Here is a 23,028-nt window from a genome sequence, read left to right as displayed (position 1 = left end):
ATCTCTCTCTCTTTTTCTCAATCCGTCCACAGGGACCTATCCTGAAAACACCTGTCCACTGGGATCCATTCTATGCCACGCGTAAACCCCACCCAGTGCATGCAGACACATACACATGCTCGCACACAGGCGTTAGTGGTGCATAAGTAGGCAAGCAGGCACAACACACACTCGCTTACATCCTCCACCCACACACGGTTCCCCAGAAGAGCCTACGTTGACCTCTGATCTGGTGTCTCCCTGGAGAGCAGAATCCTGACCATCCAGCCTCAGTCTTTGTGTTCCTCTGTCCCCCTGCTGACAGAAGGCCTCACGCCACCACTGGCCTCTGACACACACTCTTCAGCTTTTAAACACACACAACCAGCAGGGATGTTTATGCATCAGGGCTTCAGAAGGTATTTCAGCTCCTTCACTGAATGTAAACAGATCAAGGGTTTTCTCACCGACAACACATTTGTGTGTATCCCTGAGGCCAAACAATGTTTTTCTCATACGTTTCTCATTAAACAATGGAAAACCAATTTTGAAAAAATAAAAAATGGATTGTTAACATCCATTTTTGTGCTAGCAGTGTTTTTTCCATGGATTTTACAGATGCAGTGCAACGTTTCTCAATGGATTTTCTTCACCATCTATCAAAAAAAAAGAAGAAAGAAAGTAAAACCACCAGCGGGATTATGGCTTCACCCACTTGTTTGTGGTTAGTAAGGAACAAGATTCAAACAAATCAGGGATCCACTATGGTGTTTAATTAGTCTGAAAATCCCTGCACATAAAAACCAGGTGTGTGTACATGTGATATCAACAAACAGAACAGTATCAGTGAGCGGAAAACCATTCTCACTTTGAATACTGACCATGACCTTTGATTGGCTATTGGGTTTGATCACTGACACAGTCGAAACCAGGCAATTGCCTGAGAGAACAAAGGAAAACATACTTTTGTTTAAAACCACATACACTTATGAAAAAGTGTTAAACATCGTAGGAAAAGCCTGTTTAAACCCACTTCCAGATTAGTGAAAACTTTTTTTGAGATTTTTTTCAGTTTTCAAAAATTTAACAAAGGTTTCACAAAACTGAAACTGAGTTTTAACGAATCTCTGGAGTCTCTTTGTTGATGTGGACCAGACTTCACAAGTCTAAGTATAGTGTTTTTTTATCTAGATCCGGTCTAAAGTGGCCTGAATGGGGAAATATCAGTGAAATCACTTGAATATCAGTGAAATTACCCTTTTTTCTGTTTTCATAAGAAAAATAAAGGTTTCACAAATCTGAAAGTAGTTTTTCCTACAATGTACCACCCTTTTCCATCAGTATAAGTGGTAAAAAACATAGAATTGGCCTCTAAATATCATTATTTATGTTTCCCTTTGTTCTCTCAGGCAACTGCCTGTCTTCAACCGTGTCAGTGATCAAAGCACACAGCCAATCAAAGGAGTGGACTGTCTATTCTATCCCCACCTCCAGAGTCTCAAAAGTCAACTTGACAAGTGAGTGAGACCAATTAGACGTCATTAATGCTCAATGCTTAACTTTGCTCCATGGTGCTACCGGTGGTCTAAAACCTCATCATATATCTAATCTATATTACATCCACAATATCTATATACTGTTTCTCTATTGAAGTATGTGCAGGAGCGCAGTTTTAGAAATATTTGCATGTTTGTGATCAGCTTGTTGTCGTTTTATCTCAGTTCTACAAACACAAATTACTTTCACTATGGTTGAATGTGTTGAATTTGAAAGTATTGTAAAAGGTTACCACACTTTAGTGCGTCTCCATCACTGAGGCTGATGTGATATGCCTCTTAAAGCATTGCCAACGACCCAAGTTCATCCCAAATTGTATCCACAGGGAGTAGAACACTTTAAAAAAAAATTGCATTGTGAACATCTATGCTGGTGCACCGAATTGGTTAATCTTCCCATCCCTACCACTCTTACCTATCTTTTCTAAAGCAATACATAAATTTACCTTTACCATACATACTATATTCATTTGAGCAGATTATAGAGGTCTTAGTGAGGAGACAACTAAGGACCCAATGGCCATCGTGTGACAGCCCATCTGGAGTTTGCTAAATTGAAGTTCAAGGATTCTGTGAACATAATGGGACAAAAAATAGGTTCTTTGGTCTGAATGCCAACTGAACACCAGTACAAAGTCCGGAGAAATAAAACCCTTCAGAATGCCAAAAGTGAAGCAAACTGGTTGCTGTAGCACTCTATGAAAACACATACACAACCTCAGAGTGCGATGTTGATTCGAGTTTCTAACAACTAAATCACAAGGCCTGAAAAACACTTAAGTGGCTTTGGTGGCTACTGTCCTTGAGTGGCCCTGCTAGAGCACCAGACCAGAACCCCAAATGAAAATCTATGGACGAACTGAAGATCGTGCCCAGCAAAAAGGGCTGGAAGGATATCAATCAAAGAACCCCAGAATAAAGGACAAACAATTGTAAAAACTAAATGTAAAAACAATATCAGCTTTTAAATTTGACATGAAAGTCAACAAAATGTGGGAAAAATTAAGAATCTGGACACTTTCCACACCCATTGTTTGAACAGAAGTAATGTCACAGACACACATAGTTAATCTGTTGATAGGCCAGGGCTTAGGGGTGAAGGTCCAGATAAGATGAAGAAGCATTAGAAGGGGTCTTAGACACCCCATACTGACATTTCACTACTCAAGCTCCATTTCTATCCACTTCTAAGTCACAGAAGTCGGATGACGGGTGCAGGGAGGGTGATTGCCCCCAACCTTTTAAATCCAGAGCACCCTTGTCATGTTGAGTTTCTTATAATTTCTTACAGGCCATAATCTCTTTGGTTAACTAGTGCGTTTATCATAATAATAAGAGACAAAACAGATAAAAGAAAGGGGGTGTGGCAACAAGGGCTCCAGATCCATTTAGAACCTTTAACGTGGCAGGCAAGTGAATCACAGACTAGCTCAGAGAGCCCATTTTGATAATTATGCCACATCTCTTTCAGAAACACACAAGCTACTACATTGAGAGACACTGATTGTGAAGGAATGCTGACTAAACTCTCCTGCAGACTTTCATTAAGCGGACAAAAACACCCCCACTTCATGGACACTAGTCAAAATCTACAATATACATTAACCTTTGGTAACAGATGACTGACTAGCACACCTTACGCCTCTGACAGTTTTACCTGAAGAACATTTAAAAAAGGAATTTCTAAGAAAAAAATCTTTCCTATGCATTGGGAAAAAAACAAACCACTCCTACACTCTTTGGGCTTCCACGGCAGCAGCCAAGGTTAATCCTGTTTGTAGAAGCGCTGGTGGTAAAGGGGGCTCTTGTGGTGAAGAGGGACAGTTTAGAGATGAGGTGGAGGGTGCCTCTAGGTGCTTGACCCCCTCCTCTCTTAGCCCCACATCTGCCCATTAACCTGGGCCAATCAGCTTGACCTTGGTGAGGAGAGGAGCGCAGGAGTAGCTCACAGCGCCATTGACTCCCAGCAGTCACATAATTGGCCTGTTAAGAGGAAGGGATTGGGGGGCAGTGGGGGGGTTGCTTAGTGGTGCTGGGGTGCCAGTGCTAGCAGGGTAAAAAAAACCAACAGATGTGGTTGTTACTTTTTTGATTAGAGGCATAGTGCCCCATCTCTTCCTTATAACACATGCACACTTGTGGCAGTATTATTAGATATCACACAAATACTGCCCATCCCCATGGATACATTTTAGGGTTAAGGCTCGTGCTTAGGTGGCAAAAAAAAAGCTGCTAAGAGGGAAAAAGTGCCAGAATTGAAAAATGATGGTGGCAAAAGCAGGCTCAAAGAGACACTGTCAAATGACTTGCATGCAGGCTGTTGTTACAAGTCATTATACTGGGTACCAAAGGAGGTAATGAAAGCTGGCTGCTGTAGCATGAACAAGTTTAAATCGACAGGGAATTGCAGTGTAATCTCCGGGAGATGGAGGTATGGAGAAATGGTTTTGACTGCATATGGAAGAAGTGTTTCTTCATTATGGAAAAGGAGATAAAAGGAAGAAAACTGGTGGAGATTCAGGGAAATGTACAGAGGGGACACATGGGGGAAAAGGGACCGGTGGAGACACAAAAACAATGGACAGAAGTGGGGAGTGGAAGGGATGGTGGTGGAGGTGGGGTGTGGGTGGGGAAAAAGATGGAAAGGAGGAAAGGAAGAAAGAGGGATAAAGCAGAGCAGGTGTTGATTGGAGAGAGGCCGGGCGGTGAGTGCCAGCGGTACCTGTTGTCACAGCGAGGACTGAGGTGTGAAGCTCGTCTCAGCAGAGGCCCTCGGAGGTGTGAGGTGATTATGGGAAAACGGGGAGTAAGACAGAGACATTTAGACGGAGAGACACCGGGAGAAAGAAAAGATAAGGACAGACAGAGTGAATGTGGCAATAAAGCTGGCTGCAGGAATAATGGCAGAGTGGGAAGGAACAACAGATTGAGATGGATAAAGTCAGAGTGTGTATGACAGAAACCAGCCAGTAGGGTGTGTGTATGTGTGTGTACGTGTGTGTATGTGTGTGTGTACGTGTGTGTGTGTGTGTGTGTGTGTGCGAGTCCCAATCTCTTTTTATATGGCAGGTACTCAAACCTTGGTGTCTCATTAAACAGCTTTTTGCTGTAGACACACCACCAGGACAGAAAACATCTCAATGTGTCACAGATGCATTATGATGAGTGGAGGTGTTTTTGTGTCCATTTTCTGGGAGCGCATAGACATACACAACATCAGATGCTCTGGAGGAATAGCTGGTTGCAGAGAGTTTTAACAAGTAGCCTAATTAGGAGCAGGTCCAGGAAACTGGAGCTCAGGAGCCCCTGAGGAGTCGGGTCAAACAGTAAGCCTGGGTTAATGACACCTCCTGAGGGGTGACTTTCCCACAGCAAGCGCTTCTAAGCTCCAACCTCCACACCTCTCTACCGTCCATCTGGCATTCAGACAGCGGGATGGGGAGTTATGGCTGTGACATCACTCCTAACCTGTGACATCATCACTGCCCATCAGTGATTTCACACAGGTTTTGCAACAGCTACAGACAAAATCTGATGTCTGCTAGCTGGCATGACCAGGTTATTTACGAGCCGACTGGAGGAAGTAGTCACCCATTTTCTCAAGCGCACCAAGTCTCGGGCAGCCCACCGTTCCTCTGGGGGACACTAAAAATCGATTTCTGCTCCACAGCAAATCATAAGACCAGCACCTTAAAACAAAGTCAATGCTGACCCTTAAAGTATGTTAAGACCCAATGATTGTTGGGGGTTCACGGATTACAAACGGTAAAGCAAGAAGTCATCCTCACACCTCACAGAAACAAGATAGCAACAAAAATCACTAGTGACATCATCATTTGTTGTGGCATGGTTTGTTGAACACAACATGACTACCATCAAAGCCTACTGAGCTTGTGTATTCAGATGAGCTGAGTCTGTAACCAATCTCCTTTTCAAAGGACTCTGGTCTCCATTGATGAGTACTAACACAGCAGCCTTAGATGTGAAACACAATGGATCGACATGATTAATCAAACACAGGCCCATTATAGCCAGACAGTCACACAGGCCTCCACCGTGCATTAACAGAAAGTCATAATAAGATGAGCTACAAAAGGCTGATAGGGATGAAGATTAACAGATACAGTTCTGTGACTGTCTGGGTGAGAGTTTTCTCTGAAGGTTTCCTTTGTCAGTGATGATGGCCAGAGTGACATGAATGCCTTGGCCTTCTGCCTACATTATTAGGTCAGGACAAAGGTGGGCATCATATGAGCTATCGGAGGTGAATATGTGCCTATTTTTTAATTTTTTTTGTGCTTCCTGCTATTTGAATTGTTTAGAATCGAGACAGGGAAGCGCAGCATCTATCTGATCTCAATTTGAACTTCTAATAAAAAGTCAAAGATGGAACAGGGAAGGGCACGCTGCACCCCAGTCTTGAATTGAAATCCATCTGATTACTTATGAGGCATTTCACCTCTTCTTTCTTCAAACTGCATGATGAAATGTATAGCCTCGTAATTATTATACAGATTCTAAAGCTACACACACAAATTCATGTTTAGCCCACCTGTACCACCTCAAAGCACAGTGGCAATCAAAGCACCTTGACGTTGTATCATCTATTTGACACATATAGGAAGCCAGTATGACACTTGCAACTGCACAAGTGGTGTGCCAACTCTGGGTCATGCCAAATGGCTCATATTTTAACCCCATGATAACACTGTTCAGACAAGCACTGATGAAATATTAAAACTAAATGAACAGAAGCTTCTGCAATTTTAATGATGCTTGTGGCATGGGCAACAGAATAACTGTGATGTGTTAACACCAAGCATCTCTTTCTGTTTCCCCGCCAAGACATACTGCAGATGAAATCTCTTGTTCCTCCATTGCCCCCTCTATGAAAAGGTTCATTGGGCCAATTAGGCTTCCTGGCCTTATGCAAAATGCCAGGCATTTAGCGGGAATGATAATGATTAGGGCTAGGTTACATATGATCACAGCTGTGGTGAATGCACAGGGAAGCAAGGGTTAGATACAGAAGGACAAGAGGGATTTAATTTGCCCTCATATTTGCATTTTGGACATATTTCAATCAATACCATTATGATTACAATGAGATACAAAATATCTAAAAATTAGATATGCAGACTGTCAGGCCAATTTGTTCATATCATTTTGTCAAAATACTTTAAATAACAAAGATGACTGAATATGTTGTTGAAGAGTCAAACAGTAAATTATGCAAAAAGTTTTTTCCAGCCATATACTAAGTCTGGAATAGTTACCACTGTACATACAACTAGGGTCTAATGTCCTTCTTACATTCACCCACCCTCCCCCAAAAGAAAGAAAGTTTACTCCAGCCACTTCCCAGTCAGAAAGCAGGCATATAGTGTGTACGTCTGGAATTAATGTGATGATTGGTTAAAGGGCTGGGTGCCAGAAAGGGGGCCCGGCTTTGTACCTGCTATAATCATAATGAATGAGGAGGATTGCAAAGGGAGATGTATATATGTATACACACATAAGCATGCACACTAAGAGAAACCCACACACAAAACCTTGGGCGAAAAAGAAAATGGACTTCTGTGTTGGCAACAGCTTTTTCCTAATCCTCGCCCTGGGCTATATTGTGCAGTCAAGCAGGCTATTACATGGCAACAATTAGGGGGGCTGGAGCCCAACACCTGGTCATCTCCTATTCTGGCCCTTCAGTGGCAGCTGACTGTACAGTCTCACAGCCAGGTGGCCCTCCTTCAATGACATTAGCTAGTCACTCCAGGGTTAATCAGGAGCCTGCCATCATCCAGTGGGCATGCATAGAGCCCCATTCAGACTGGGAGCTTTTATAGGGAGAGGGGATGATGGAGACAATGTTGTTATAAAAACTTGTTCAACTGAAGATCTCAGACAGAGAGCCCGGCTAATCAAAATGAACTTGGGGGAGGAGTTAGGGCCTCTTGGATTCATGGCCTAAGTTCGGTGAGCTGCCTTGATTGGCTCAAGCGGAGCTTGCGGCACGTCAACTGTGCATCCTGCAGATTATAATGGACCTTTTCATGGGTGGACAAAAACAGATGGAGGAGCGGGAAGTGCTATATATCCATGTAGGCGGGTGATGATGTGGGGGGAGGGCAACTGGATTTTGTCAAAGTCGGCAGATACAAAAACAAGTGGGTGTAGCTAGAGCGGCCCCGGCCATATCTGCCTTCACAAAGCCCCATTCCAAAGCCCCCTGGCTTGGAGATCTGAGGGTAAATAACACTCATTAGAATAACAAAAGCTATAGATTTGTACCCAAATCAGCTAGAGCCTCATCAATAGTAATTAGAGGCTATACATAACTAATGAAGATGTGTACACTACATTAAACAAAGGTACTGGGAGCCGATGTGTATCTAAACATAGTGTTGGATAAGTGGATGTATACAACACAAAGCTTTTCCACTTCAACCAAAACAATAAGAATAAGCAGCCTGAGTAATGAAAACAGTAAAATGATAATCATCTTTTTAAAAAATCCTCAATCCTCTCACACCGTATGACAAAGCTGCACAGGTTTTTAAGATAAGACAGACACCACTAAAATGTGTCGAGCCTGTTTCCACAACCAACAACACTTTGTGTCTGACATGAAACCCAATGTTATTAGAGCCTGTTGCAGTGGAGAGACACAGGAAGATTTACCCAATATTTCCTGGTGCTTCTCTTTCAGCCACAACCACCACTTGACAATAAAACACAGACTATCAGTATTAACACATCAAAGGCTGCTTGCTGTAAGAAGAGGTAGACAATGCACAGCGATGCATACTTAAATGTTTTGTTTTTGTTATGGCTTTGTTTCCCTTGCCTTGTCTGTCAATGCAGAAAATTCCATTTAGTGTAAAAATGCAAATGCTGCGAGGCACAAGGACATCCTCTAAAAGAGAACAATGGCCAGAGGCCAGCGGAGGAGCAGACACTGCCTTTGAACCATTTAAAGAGGCATTAATGTGCAACTTATAAATAATCAACTAATTCCTTCTTAAAACAGCCAATTAAGTCTGTGACATTAAAAGCAACTCAGCCTTATGTATTAAAAAAAAAAAAAAAAGAGCAATCCTCATCTCCTGACAAAAAAGAGAATTGGCAATTTAATGGCCATTTAGGGACAAAGACACCCAATAATGTCACAAGGTATCTCCACAAGAGTCCCCAAAAACCCAAGGCCACATCAGAGACCAAGAGATTCCAGTGGAGAATGATGAGTGACATTTCAGTGACATTTCCCAGCAGCATTCAGAGCGGGGCTGTCTCAAGACGGCGTCAGAAATATCTATGGATATGCTTGAATGTGACACAGGCGTTAAGGGATGCGGGTTCTTTCAGGGGACGGCCTCAGCTCTGGGGCTGGTGATGAGGAGCCTGGACCCTGGGAGATTGAATGGTAATCACTGGAGCACAGATAATGGATGATTGAAGGCTCTTTCTACGCCGCTGTTGGATTTCAATATCAGAGAGGCCCTAGAATTGGGATTCTTATCAGGGGCGGTGTGTCAAACAAAGGAGAGCTGAGCGTGAAATATGGGGTCCAACTCAGGCACACGACCATGGCGATTAGCACAAGGATAAAAAAGGCCGCGCAAACAAAAGAGGGCAGCTTTAGCTGGACAAAGGCCTGTCCACTGCCTTGTAACAAGAGACACGGAAGGAAGAAGGGACATAAAAGAAGGGAGAGAGAGTACTTGGTGTTAAAACGAGGACAAGACAAGAGTTTTGCTGAGATGGCTGGAAGATGAATAGTGACAGAGCCAACTGTTAAAGTGTGTTCCAGATTCCCTGATTCTGAAGAGGAATAATGGACCAGCAGGGACGAAATGCAATACACCCCGCCTCAAAGCCATTCATACACATCCAAACAAACACACACACACACACACACACACACACACACACACACACACACACACACACACACACACACACACACACACACACACAGTGGCACGAGGCTTCACATCTTTGCCAAGCCCATCACAAAAAAAAAAAACAAAACCAAAAAAAAAAACACAACAACAAAATTATTCCCATTTATCCCCGGATTCCAAGCGCTACAGCTTGCCAGGAAAGCTCATTAACCCTCCCTTCAAGAACCCTGAGACAAAAGAGAGGAAAACAAAACATAACTAATCAATGAGAATGCACCCATTGAGGAGGGGGGGGGGCAAGAACACACATCCATTTGGATAACCTGAGAGTGCTAACAGCTTTTGCTTTAGTGTTGCGCTGGCTGGCTACAGGGCGGAGAAAGAAAGTTCATTAATTAAACAGGACTAGGGGGAACAGATGGAATGGCTAGCTGGATGCTAATCACTTAAAGCAGACAGACAGGTTTTTACACCCGCGAAAGCGACTGCTCCACCACCACACATCAATCACAATGAACATGTCTTCTCAACGGCAATGCAATCTGTACTGGTCCGGTGGTGACACTGGGGTGAGGGTGTTTTTTGGCTGATGGACAGAGACCAATGACCTATTAGTGAGACACATAATAACCATTTCATTCCTTGTTGACATTTAACGATGACAGTTTTTGTTTGTGATTTTAGAAAGTGCTCCAAGGGTATAATCTCGATTAGTGCAAACACCCAAACTTAATCAGTCATTCCATTACATGCAGTATCTGTAGCCAATTTGGGATCATTACTCACTGTTAGGCCTACATGTCAAAGTGTATGCAAAATACTGTACAATAAACATGATTAACCCCATGTTATCCTTTTTGCCTCCCCAATCTGTAGGAATTAGCTTCTTTTGAGCCTTGAATTAGCAGAAATTGGAGACTTGCATTCAGTGGCAGCATTATGACACCAATGCAACATATTTTTCAATAACACAAAAGATAATTCAAATATTATTTAGTGATTACTGACATCAGAGGTGTACAACAAGTAGGAATTAGCAGTTGCACTGTCACATTTTTTTTTAATGTCAACTAAAAAAGTGACTTGAATATTTGTCATTTTTAACACTGATGACATTTTTACTTAGATGTTTTAATATTTGACCTTTAGAAACAAGCACAGAAATCACCTAAACTTGAATTTTCTTTGTACTATGGAGATGTAGTTTTTCATTTGCATGCAAACAATTAAACAAATGAGATCTGTACTTTCAGTTTAAGTTAATTTTTAGTGAAATGTGCATTAATAGGGTGTCAGCATTGCAATGGAATTTAAATGTTTCAAATACAGAAAATACTACTATGCCTTAATATTCACATAAACCTAACAGTTATCAAATTATGTAAAGGAAATCATTAATCTATTTTATAGATTAGTTTTGTGATTCTGTCCTGAGTGAGTTAGTGATGGGACAGAGACGGGGATCCCACACAAAACTGGCAGTCTTGTTGGCTTTCACTTTGCCGCTCACAAACAGACAGATGTCAGACATGAATGCGTAACAGACGGAGAAAGAGAGAGAGAGAGGGGAGGGGCATGAGGGGTGGGGGGTTCAAGTTTAAAAATACACAGAGCATGACATTCTTTGGGTTACACTAGGTTATGCAGCATCTACTTGTGCCAGTTGAAAAATCCATGGTTTTCTTATAATTTCACTGGCTGTATAAAAAAATGGGGTTATTTTGGCTACTGAAAGCTCTGTGACACAAACTATATAGTGCTTTAATAAACATCAATTAAGTATAGGCAAATACATCAAAATGTGGATAAACCTGAAATTAACCAACTGAACTATAATTACCCTTGAAGGAAGCACTGCTACTAAATTGGCAAATAAAAACAAAGGCACCGCTTATGTGTCAGAAAGGTTGCCGTGAAAGAGGCGCTTGCAAAAACACACTTGAACACACACACCAAGCATGGTGGTTTTGTCACAGCAGATGCACTTCAAAATAAAGGCAGTTTCCATACACATACAAATACAAACACGCCAACAGGCAACAACAGTTTGACACCAGCAGTGTGTGTGAGTGAGGTACCCCAGGCGGGGCTCTGGGTCCCTGCTGTTGGCCGTCTGGTTCCACGCCTGCTCTACCTGTGTTTAAAAGGGGCGGCCCCCATGAAGCTCAGACCTCAGAGTGCAGGCTGGGATGGGCTGGGCCCCCAGGGCTTTAAGGGTGTGGGTGCCATGCAGCAGTGGACGCCTTTTGTTACAGGCTGGGTGGCAAGAGGAGGAGGAACTGATGTGTGTGAGTGTGTGTGTGTGTGTAGGGGGGTAAAAAAATGAGTAATGCTATGAGTCATTCTGCATTAGCAGCAGGGGAGGGAGACGGGGAGAGGGGGGGAGTGGATGAGAGGGGGCAAAGGGAGAGAATACTTTTGCATGTTGTATGAAGCTAGACGCCATATGCCATCCGAGCTGGGCTGCCTCCTGAGTCAGGGCTCTTGGTTTGACAGGCCTGTGCTTGCCCCCTCCTCACCCCCCAAAAGCCACCCTCTTCTCCCCTAACTAACACCCTCCTCCCTCTAGGCCTTCCTGGGCTCCTGTGATGGGCCAGCCAATTGCTTTGGTTGTGCATGGACTGCGCTCTATGTGTGTGTGTGTGTATGTGTGTGTGTTGGGGAAGGAGGGGTGAGGAGGGCGTGAGGGGGGGGTACTCAGTGATCTGAACACATCGGACATTGTCGTGAGTCCCGGCAGGAACAGCTGGTCAGCTGGAGAGAGGGGTGGGAGGGGGTTGGGATAAGGAGGGGGGGGAAGAGCTGGGAGGCAGTGCGCTACACTGATAATGGGATTAGGTAAAAACATTCAGTGGGGGAGAGACCCCTCCTCTCTCTGTAGCCCCCCAAATACTGCGTAAACTCTCAACCGCTCTATCAAAGCCAATGCAAGCCTCCACCCAAACCATCCTGGCCAACACTGAGCAGGAACACTTCAACTCAGAAATGGCCCTTAAACCAACAACCCCCCTCCCCAACTACCCCACCCACCCCAAAACAGCTAACTGCCTTTTCCAACTGAAAGTTTTACACCCACTAATATGCACACGCTACTGGATAGTTTATATCATCCACTGTATGACAAGTGAGAGTGATTTCTTAAGACTTTTTAGTATATCAAAAATAACTTGGATAATTTTTTGTTAGCTCTTTTAAGTTGGTCAGCGCCTCACTCTCCTGTTTTTCATAAACAGGAAGTTGGCTAGTTACACTCATATCAGCTCAGACCATTACAGGAACCCAGCGTATAATGACTAGCTTGGCGTCTCACTGTGCCCAGTCAAGCACTGTGTTCCACACTGATATAGACTGCCGACAGTTATGGCACAACAGCTGGCAAATTAGACCTATCAACAATGCTAAATAATTCATGTGAGACAACACTAACATGGCAGGTCCTATTCATGACACCCTATCATGCATAGAGGCGCACTTTCATCTCCACTAGGTGAGGAATCTTACAGTATACAAAAGAACAAGCGGGCGATGGACAAAGACACAGTGAGGGAGTGGGACAATAACTTGCTCAGAATGTCAATGCAGCGACTGTAATAATTATGATGGCGTCAGGGGGGGTTGGGGGTGGGGTTGCAGTAACAGCACACAAAGGAGTGCGTACAGGATATTATATGCATTATGTTGTCAGTATACATCCACTCAAATTATGTACATCTTGTTTTGGGGTGTTTTGAGTAGCTGGGGGACTGTAGATATGCTCACATGAGCCTGTGAGGGAACATGACAGACTTCAGCAGCTTTCTGGGTTCCACTGGAAGGATCAAGCCTCCCCTCTCATCTTTCTGCTACTGCACACAGACACAGACACACACACATACACACACCACCTAAAAGCCTGGCTCGCATGACTGGCGATGGGCAGAAACAGATTATGGTTATTGATCGCTGCCTGGAGATGGATCTGGGTGTGTGCGAGCGTGTGTGTGTTTATGTGTGTGTCAGAGCAAAGAGATGGGGACTAAGGGCAGTGTGCAAAAGCTATTGATTCTGTCCAGTAGGGAGGCTATGTCTATGAATCAAGGTCAGTTCCGCACTATCTCACCTATTAGAAACTTGCCGTCTCCCCGACACACACGCACACGCACACACGCACACACGCACGCACACACACACACACACACACACACACACACACACACACACACACACACACACACACACACACACACACACACACACACACACACACACAAACACACACACACACACACACACACACACACACAGTTTTTACCCTTAACAATACCCCTATCACAAAGAGTGATGGACGGCACATCAAACTCAAGTGCTTGTTGAAGAGAGAAATGAATCCTAGCCTCTGGATAAAGACATTATTCTACAATGACAGTATGAAGGATCTTCATGATACAGTAAATGGCAGCAGACAGCAAGGCCATCCAGTGGCAGGCTGGGTTCAGGTGACGCAAACAAACTCGTCATCTCTTTCAAGCTAATACGTCACACATTGTTTGCATGCAGTGGTGCATCCCATTAATAGAGGCACCAATTGACCTTTGTTTATGTTAATCTGTTACTGATGGATCGTTAAAAATGTGTGGTTTGATAAAAATTCATTTTGCTTCAGAATTTTACATTTTGTGGTCACAAGTGTTCAGAAAGCAGCTATGAAAGGTGGACTAGTTGCAGACAATACACTTAGAACACACGAAGCCAGACCAGCTGCATTTTCCATCAGGCATATAAATAATAGATGATACATTATGAGTTGTCTGTGAGAGGCTTGTGATATGATGTCTATGAGGCCATAGTTGTGCCTTGACAGGAGAAATTGACACAAATTCTAAGTGACATTGAGAGCTGTGCGGGAAAAACAAAATGGAACTACAGAGATTTCACAAATCAGAGAGGGAGGAAAGGAGAGACGGGATATGGATGATGTGGAGAAATACAGCGAGATAGCAAGGGGGGAGTATTTATCTGAAAAACACTCTTTTGGACTATTTGTGTGTGTGTGTGCGTGTGTGTATTTTCTGAAAATGTTGCTGGTGGTCATTTTTCAATATCAAATCCTATTAGCCTGAGAGATCCTGTGAGCGTTGCAGCAGACTGCTGGAGTCCTCTTGAGTCTTGTGATGGAGCGAGAGAGGGGACCACAGCGCCATACTGGCCTTTTATCTGGACACACGGGGGTCATATAGCTTCTCTTTGAAGAAATATTCAACTAATTACCTTGGAGAGTGGCCTCACAGGCAGAGAGCAGACTGTGGATTGTTAAGGCATTGTGAAGGGGTAAACTAAGGATGAGGATTTTCATCTGGCACAAAAACACACATCTTGAAAAAAAAGAGGTTGAGTCATTGTTCCAACCTGTGAAGTATAAAGAGCCACATATCCTGAGAAGATGGAAGAATGACAACTGGAGAGGGAAAAGTGTAAAAGGCCGGTACAATGCAAATCCAATGATGAAAGCATACAAAAGAAGAACTGCACCTGCCACTGAAGATGTGGTTTCCTTGATAGTTCATGCCAATGCTGAACATTGTGTCAGTCAGGACATTAAAAACCCCCACAGATATCACTATGACACGGCAAAAACCAACTTAACACTACAGTCAATCAGTAGTTCATGAATTTCCTCTCTTCTCACAACCTCCTCTAGCTAGGCAGACAAACAGCAGACAGACATGCAGATACTCATGCTGGCAGTGCGCTTTGCCTGGCACATTCATTCATCTCCTCTCTTGGACTGTGTGAGGCCTGGCAGCCTATCAGTGCCAGAACTCCAGAGGCAGCGCTTATCTCCTCTCATAGATCATGCCTTTGTGCTGCCTGCTCCTCTGCTAAGGAATGCCAGGTAAAGGCTTCTGTGGCCCAGCAGAAGCCTGGTACTGTCACCCCCCTCTCTCCCTCCCAGCCCCTCAGGCTCTCGAGGAAGGCAGGCCTGTGGCTGGCCCCCCTTCGGCACTGAGAGTCACACTGGGCTAATTCATTTGGCGTCGGGTAACAGACATCTGTCACTCAGGATGCCCCAGGGGACACACAGACAAGGCCTGATATCGGGTTGGGGGACCAGGGGATGTGATGCACTGTGAAACACATACAGGCAGACACATACTTACACACCCAACTGTAAACAACACACACACACACACACACACACACACACACACTCACACAGGGTATGCTGTAATGCGACTAAAGAGTGAAAGCCTTTGTTGTAAATCACTATGATACGATGACTTGATATTTATTTAAAAGCAACAACAACTTTTTAAAATGTCTCTGTGTCTTAAAACAATAGATGCTACTCTCCTACCCAAATGAAACCTCCTTGGGGGAGGTTTCTATAGCAACCGCCAGAGGGGCAGCGTGGTTCTGGTGTGGTGGTGCTGTACATGCTGTCCGAGGAGGAGCGGGGCGTTAAGAGAGATCAGGTTTCCCCCTCCAGGGGCCATCCCGACTCTGTCCCCCATCTCACCCCCCAACACTGTGCTACTGGCATTCACATGCTAATTCATCTCCATTGGTGATTAGACTCCCTTTAAACCAACTGACAACTACAGCTGGAGTCAGGCTCTTAACGGCACACTGTTAGATGGATGGGTGGAGGGATGAGAGCGAGTGTGTATGTGTGTTTGTGTCTGTGTGTGTGCGTATGTGTGTGTGTGTGTGTGTGTGTGTGTGTGTGTGTGTGCTTGTATCTGTATGCGCTTGTACACATTTGTTGATGGTGCTCTTATTTTGGCTCTCCTTGTGCTCCATAAAATGGTAGTGATAGATGATGACACATTATCTGTGCTCCTACCCAAAACAGCCCCACACAACCTCCCATGCTGCTCCAGGCTGTGAAACAGTCCTGGCCTAATAGCTGTATGTAAATCAGACAGCCCATAAAGATCAGTGTCAGCACTCAGCTGTGTACGTTGGCTGACATGACAAGCACGCCACATGTCTCAGTGAATTTACCCAAATGGGATGCTGGTGGTGCTGAAAATGTAAGCTCAGTGGTGTTATTCATCTATTGGAATCATCATAAAAATACTGCTAAATATAACTTCACAAACTTTAATGATCTCATTTGTATTAGTGACTGTTTTTTTTTTGTTGTTTTTTTTTTTTTTTTTTAATTTCTGCATTCCTCTGAGGAGCCAACCCTGTATGGGATGGTGAACAGTAAATGAAGCAGAAGCCATGAGGAGTAAAGGATACAAGCTCTGGTAGAGAGTCAGCCGGGACTTGACAGCTCTGCTGGCATTGATACAGGTGGCCCGCACTAAGCTTGGTAGCAGCGTCCCGGTGATGATGGCGCCATTAAACAGAGGCCCAAAGAAAGGAACCTGAGAAAGTAAGAGAGTATAAACAAGAGTAAGAATAAAGAATAAGGAACATGAGGCATTACAATGTCCACACTAATCCAAAGTTAATTTAGCCTGTGTACTTGAGTTCAGCTATTGTATACGCAAGTGCTTCAAAATAAGGAAAGATTGATTAAAAATCTTTTTGTTCTTTTTCTAACCGTTTCTCCATCTGTTTAGGGTAAGGGTTCAAGTGGAAAATGGATGTTACCTAACTTTGCATGACAACCACACATATCTAATGTGAATCAATGTTAGGTAAATGAAATTAAAATGACAATCAATACTAAACAATGCCCTCATATTGAGCTACCGAGCAAATACAAAGGGCCAATATGCATTTTAGCGGCAGCGTGTGATTGTGTGTGGGTACACGCGTCTGTTCATGCATATTGGAAGGGGGCCCTTAATCACTGCGGCTCAATGGTCGTTGACCTGGAAGTTGACGTGAATGTCAAAGTCTCTTCGGAAGGTCCTGCTGTCTTCAACTTGGTAGTTCAGGGAATATAATAATCAGTCAAATTATACAATTTGAAATGAAATGAACAATTAACTTAATTTCTTGCATAGAACCTGGTGTGACACTGCATAATCTAACAGAGACCTCTGTGGATACCTTCACAGGTTGTAGGAGGTGAAAACAGTTGAAGTTTAAGATTTTGGGAGAAATTCACTGGCCTGCATGGAGTTGAAAGGGGGGGGGGGGGCATATTGGTGGAGTGCTAAAACCATCTTCTGCCCATGCCCCAACTGTGTTAGAGGGGTACTTTATTACTTTATTAGAAACTCTCTGCTGGGTACCAGCTAAATAATAATAAATATTTAAACTTCATGCACAATAATGGGGGAAGTTGGAATTACTCTCTTAAAGAATACTTACTTCCAGGTATAAAGTTCCTGTGTGTAAGACTGTGTTTCTCACTGTCTAACTAAATCATATTAATCCTCACATGCACTGTGCAAAACTATGTATACATTTCTTTGCTCTCTGTTTAGGAGTGGCTGAGATTGTTATTACAAGGAGAATAGCTGGTCCACCTTAAATCAGTCCCCCATAAGTGAAGAGGTCAGGTTGGGCTTACCCATTGTCACATATTCACTCTAATCAGCATGTGGCGAGCAGTACACAAGAACTTGTCTTGGGTCTTGAGGAGTTGTAGCATGTTATCACTGACAAATAGCCTTGACTGAACACACACTTCACTGCTACGTTCACAGATTTACTGCTAAATTCTTAAGATTAAGGGTTTACATGGTGATTAGGTGCTAATATTTTCCTATTAAACGGATTATCAAAGGTTTACACCACCCCTCTCAACCAGATTGAAAATTCCTTCTGATAGGGCCAACTGAGATGGTTACATTTTTATTCTGACTGGGCTATTATTGTGTTTATTAGTGGAAAATTAGGGTCCATGTAAATGTAGCCATTTGCGACATGCTAAATACTGGCTGGGGACCAAATAACTGATTATAAACATTAGCATCACTACAGGAACACTACAGTTACCCATTGGGATGGTGGGTCATTTAAGGCTGTTGCTGGCTGTGGCTCAAACTGTCCTAAAAAAGCTAAACTGAGACTATTGTTTCTTGCATTATATTATTTCCCAGAAATCTCCTGGAAGATTACATGTTTCAATTGAAAAAAATGAAAGAAAATCAATGCCTTAAGAGCAACAAATAAAAAGCAGCTTATTATTATTATAGAAAATGCTTTCAGCATGTTCATGTAGATAGTGCTATGGATGTATTTGAACATCTAAAGCCAGCCATTCTCACACAAAGAAATTTCACTTCCATCTGGAAGGCCACACAGAGTGCAGTGCTATGGAGTAGCCAAGATGAAAGCTAGTCAAAAAAGGATAGTAACCAGCTCTGAGAGCACATACCCACAGTGTGGGTAATAATGCACTGCTGGAGTAGGGAAACAGAGAGCCTTCAGTCAGAAACCATGACAAGAGAAAGACCTATACAACTAACAGGAAAGTTTTCCTAGGGAAACACAGAGAATTAGTGCAGTGCTGAAAACAGCCTCCATGACTTTGTTTTGCTTATTATGTCTGGAAGATAACATAATTTATTTGCTACCTTAGTTCAAAATAAAAAATGCAAAAAAATAAAATAAAATTATAACATATAAAAAAAGTTATAACATGCAATAAAAATAACTTTACACTTCCAATGAGTTGATGAATGTTGAGTACGTATCATTGATGATATGTTGACAAACTGAAGTGACTGTTACCTGTGGTTTCTTCATGATCTGGATGAAATACATGTGGTTCTTCATTGGGTAGATGATAATCAGCACATCTCCAAAGTCAGTTGGGATGATGCCACGTCGGTAGTCCCTGGTGTGCTCTGACCACACTATGTGCACCTCGTCATTTCCCAGGTGACGCAGCTGCCAAACAAACAAAATCAGACTAATCAAGTGCCTGGCGAGTGCAGGTAATTTTCATCCCTATGGTGATGATGAAAAGGAACACATATTTAGCAGTATCAGGGCATGTCACTGGGTTTATCCAGTCTGCATCTTGGGCCCCCATCACCTCCAGAAGACTAAGAAGTGAACGAAGGTATAGGAATTACAGTATGCAAAAGAGAATGACAATAAAATGATAATAAACTCTTGTTTACTACTTACTTATTAGGTAAATAGAGGCTTTTATAACTGTGTACAATATTTTATTCAATGTTTTATGATTTTTTTCTTTCAATTTATAAGCACTGTTTTTAAGACGGCAGGTGCTTGCAACTAAATCGCAAACTTTGTCTGAAAACAATGGCTTAAATAGGGGTCTGGGCTGTGGTTGTGACTCTTTTTATAGCTTTTTCATTACAAATTCAAATTGCGAAGTCAAAATGCACAAAATTGAGCATTTTAAAACCAAATATACAAATCCAATTAACTTTACCCATCAGAGATTAAATTGCTTCCCATTTCCACTCTATTCACAAACACAAATGAAAGTGGGCAGGACAAGAAGATACACTTAAATGACAGGAAATTGACTGATGCTAGTTTGAAATGGGTAAACAGCTTTCCCCTTTTCCAAAGTAAAATAGATGGACACAGCCACATTATATTCTCTGACAGGTGTAGATCGCCTATTAGCTGGCAGTTCAGTCATGTTGAATCAAGCTGTCCTTCTCTTTACTGGGGTATCATGGACACTGAAAAGTGAGCCTCTACTCAGAAGAAAACATCTGCCAATGTACTGTGGGCCTAATGAGCCATTAAGAAACATGCCCTCGCCACCAAAAATGCAATTAGCACATTCTATTATAAGCCCTTAATTATGGTAATACGGTAATCTTAAACAAATCCACGGCATGCTGATTACTGGCGCTCGCCAGTTCAGTCTGTCTGTCCAAGGATCAGCAGGTACCAACCAGGTCAGTCACTAGGACAATTTCAGAGAAATGTTGAATATGCATTTGCAGTACACAATCAACACTGGGATGTTAATTTGGGTTAAGGTATTAGCATTCAGATGATCTGAATCACAAGTTTAATGAGGATGCTTATACTCGAGTCAATCATCTTTGGCACCAATCTATTCACTCCCTTCTAAATCACACCCAAATGTTTGAGACTTCTTTAATAAAATGTGATTCAAGTTGAAGGCTCTTGTCCAATTACCCCTCTTTGACCTCCCACCCAGCCAATGGGCTTCACACACATGGATACAGCAGAGCAGAGGACCCCAGAACAACCTGCAGCAGCCCAGTTAAAGCTGTGGTGCCTGAGGGTAAGTGTGATAGCTGTGGCAGCCGTCTCACACACACACACACACACACACACACACACACACACACACACACACACACACACACACACACACACACACACACAGTCTACATGGCCTGACCCCAACCCTGCAGTTCGCTTCTATAACCGCATTACTGAAGCCAGCTGCTACTGATGCAGCCTGCTCTGCCCTATAACCCACAATTGGATTGAGGAATTCATGGTTTCTCTTCTTTTCTTTCTGGTTTAGCTGTTTTTTTCCTCTTGCGTCAACTTCAAACAGGCAATCTGCCCAGCGAGGGCTCCCCCATCCGTCTCTCCCCCACAGTATGCCTCTATGGTTACAGACAATAAAGTGGGTGACTGCTGGACTAAAAGTGTTATTTTTAAATTGACAGGGAAACATCCTACTTGGACACAGACAAAGCCTGTTCCTCATTCCAATTCTTCATACCGCTGTCTCTGCCCCCACCGTCCTCCTCCCTATCTCCTTATGAAGCATCCGCACATGTAGCCAGCCAGCCAATTTCTGTGCGGCCTGTGGCTGGTGAACAGATCTGTGCAAGGTGAGCAGGAGCAATTACCAAAGTTCCCAGTAAAATGAATGAAAGTGGAGTGGCAGCACACCAAGCTCTGGGCAAGGCCGCCCCTTTAGCGCCTCACTCTGGCTGGCTAAAGTCAAGATCGTTACTCAGTCTAACTAATTTTTGCGGTCACTGAGCGCAGGTTCAGGATGGGTCTGGAAAGAGTAGGGGGTTATTTGTGAAACGGAGAGGGAGGAGGCCAGTGGAGGACTGGAGGAGGGTTGGATATGAGGACAGCCTGATGAATTTCCCTTCTCAGCAGGATACTGTATGAGAAGATTGGCAGCACGGGCAGGGGCCTTGCGGCTCATTTCTTCGTGCTAACTGCTGCTGGTGGACTACAGTGCAGAATCCTACTGCAGAACCCAATCGATCGCTCCTGTGGCGGCAGCAGGAATTGGATAAAAGGATCCTGCCGGCATCCGGCCGGCGCCTGCCCTAGCAGGGAGAGCTAATGGCTGAATCCAGGCCCTGGTCACAGCACACAGGGAGGGGGGCAAGGGCTAGCAGAATCATAGTCATTACCACAGCGGCACATGCCCTCTCTTCACTCACGCGCCTGCAACTCTCTACTCCTCAGGCCTGCCTGGCCAGGGTCACTAATCAATGCCCACACTCTGGAGTCACACCTCCTGATCACAGCTTAACACAGAGCTGAACTGATCATACCACAAACCTTCACCCGCACCCTCAGATGTGCCAGCAGCTTGCTCCTCCGGGCCCCCAGTACTAAGCTCCGCACTATAGGGGATCAAGCCTTCTGCTCTGTTGCACCACGGTTGTGGAACAGCAGACCCTTTTCAAAAAAGGCCTAAAAACCATCCTATTCACCAAGGATTTTTCCCCTTAAATCTTACTGCTATTTCTTTCTGTTTCACTATGAATGAAAAGTGCAGTACAAATTAAATACAGATGTAGGCAGACAAGATTGTGTAACCATTTCACCGCATCAAACAGTCATCACGGTATTTTTCTTCACATACTTGAGGTGTGCAAGCAATACAATACGATAAAAATATAGCCCCATCAAATATCAAGAAAAGGTGGAAATTGTCAAAAGTCATCAACAAACAGGTTAAAAATGAGCACAAACATAACAGACTTCTTACCTTTTTGGTGAGGCAGTCATCAGAATCCGATGGCATTCGCGTGGAGACGTGAAAGATGGCTTCCACGGTGGAGGTAGCATAGTACGGAGCTGTTACACCTGTGCTGCCGTTCCTCTGGAGGCCGCCCATAAAGCCACAATGTGTGGCCAGGTCCACCTGAGGGATATATTTACAATTTAATGTGTTGTAAGTGTGCTTGTGCGTGCGTGTGTGTGTGTGTGTGGACATTTAGATTGCAAATGTGCTGATTTTAAGGTGAAGTTGTCAGCACCTCCCATCCCAGTCCAGATACAAAGTCTTCATAGGCCTGGCTGCCTGCGCTGTTGGACAAGATGGAGCACTTATCTTCTTGGCCTTCTCCAATGTAGAACACAGCAATCTTGTGTGTCTCTCGGCTATAGAAGGAAACATATAGCAGTCAATAAGAAAAAGAACACAAAAGCCAATTTTTATAAATGCAGAGCTTGAAAAGCTTCTCACTACTCCAGCCACTTAAGATGAAAATGCTTTGAGTGTGAATCCAATGACTCAAAGCACTACATCTTCCTTATCAAGGCAAATTGTGTATTATTGAGTTGTCCATAAAATCAGGAGATAAAAAAAATTTGAAACACCAAGTTTGTCTGCAAATCTTTTTTTCCAGTCTCTCCAGCACAAACATGACATTAAAAATAGTGGCAGCAAAGCCCCCCTCTACTTGTCCTGTTGCCATGGCAGTGCATCGTACTGGGGTAGATTTAGGGCACTTTGCATGCTTGCGTACAGGTTG

The 23,028-nt window shown here is 43.5% G+C and overlaps 1 protein-coding gene across 3 annotated transcripts in view; it reads right to left on the bottom strand.

Annotated features, from left to right (window-relative positions):
• ralgapa2 (Ral GTPase activating protein catalytic subunit alpha 2) overlaps window positions 1–23,028 on the bottom strand; it is a 91,309-nt gene that overhangs the window by 12,716 nt on the left and 55,565 nt on the right. For all 3 annotated transcript variants that reach the window (XM_062440990.1, XM_062440992.1, XM_062440989.1), the window contains 4 exons: window positions 22,531–22,654; window positions 22,260–22,415; window positions 19,058–19,216; window positions 16,664–16,791 (listed from right to left, as the gene is read on the bottom strand). In XM_062440990.1, the coding sequence (XP_062296974.1) occupies window positions 16,664–16,791; window positions 19,058–19,216; window positions 22,260–22,415; window positions 22,531–22,654 (567 nt within the window). The remainder of the gene's footprint in view (window positions 1–16,663; window positions 16,792–19,057; window positions 19,217–22,259; window positions 22,416–22,530; window positions 22,655–23,028) is intronic.

Source organism: Scomber scombrus, chromosome 19, assembly GCF_963691925.1.
Source record: "Scomber scombrus chromosome 19, fScoSco1.1, whole genome shotgun sequence".
Classification (NCBI taxonomy): domain Eukaryota; kingdom Metazoa; phylum Chordata; class Actinopteri; order Scombriformes; family Scombridae; genus Scomber; species Scomber scombrus.
The sequence above is the reverse complement of the archived record's forward strand: the minus strand, read 5'-3'. Positions and strand labels throughout refer to the sequence as shown.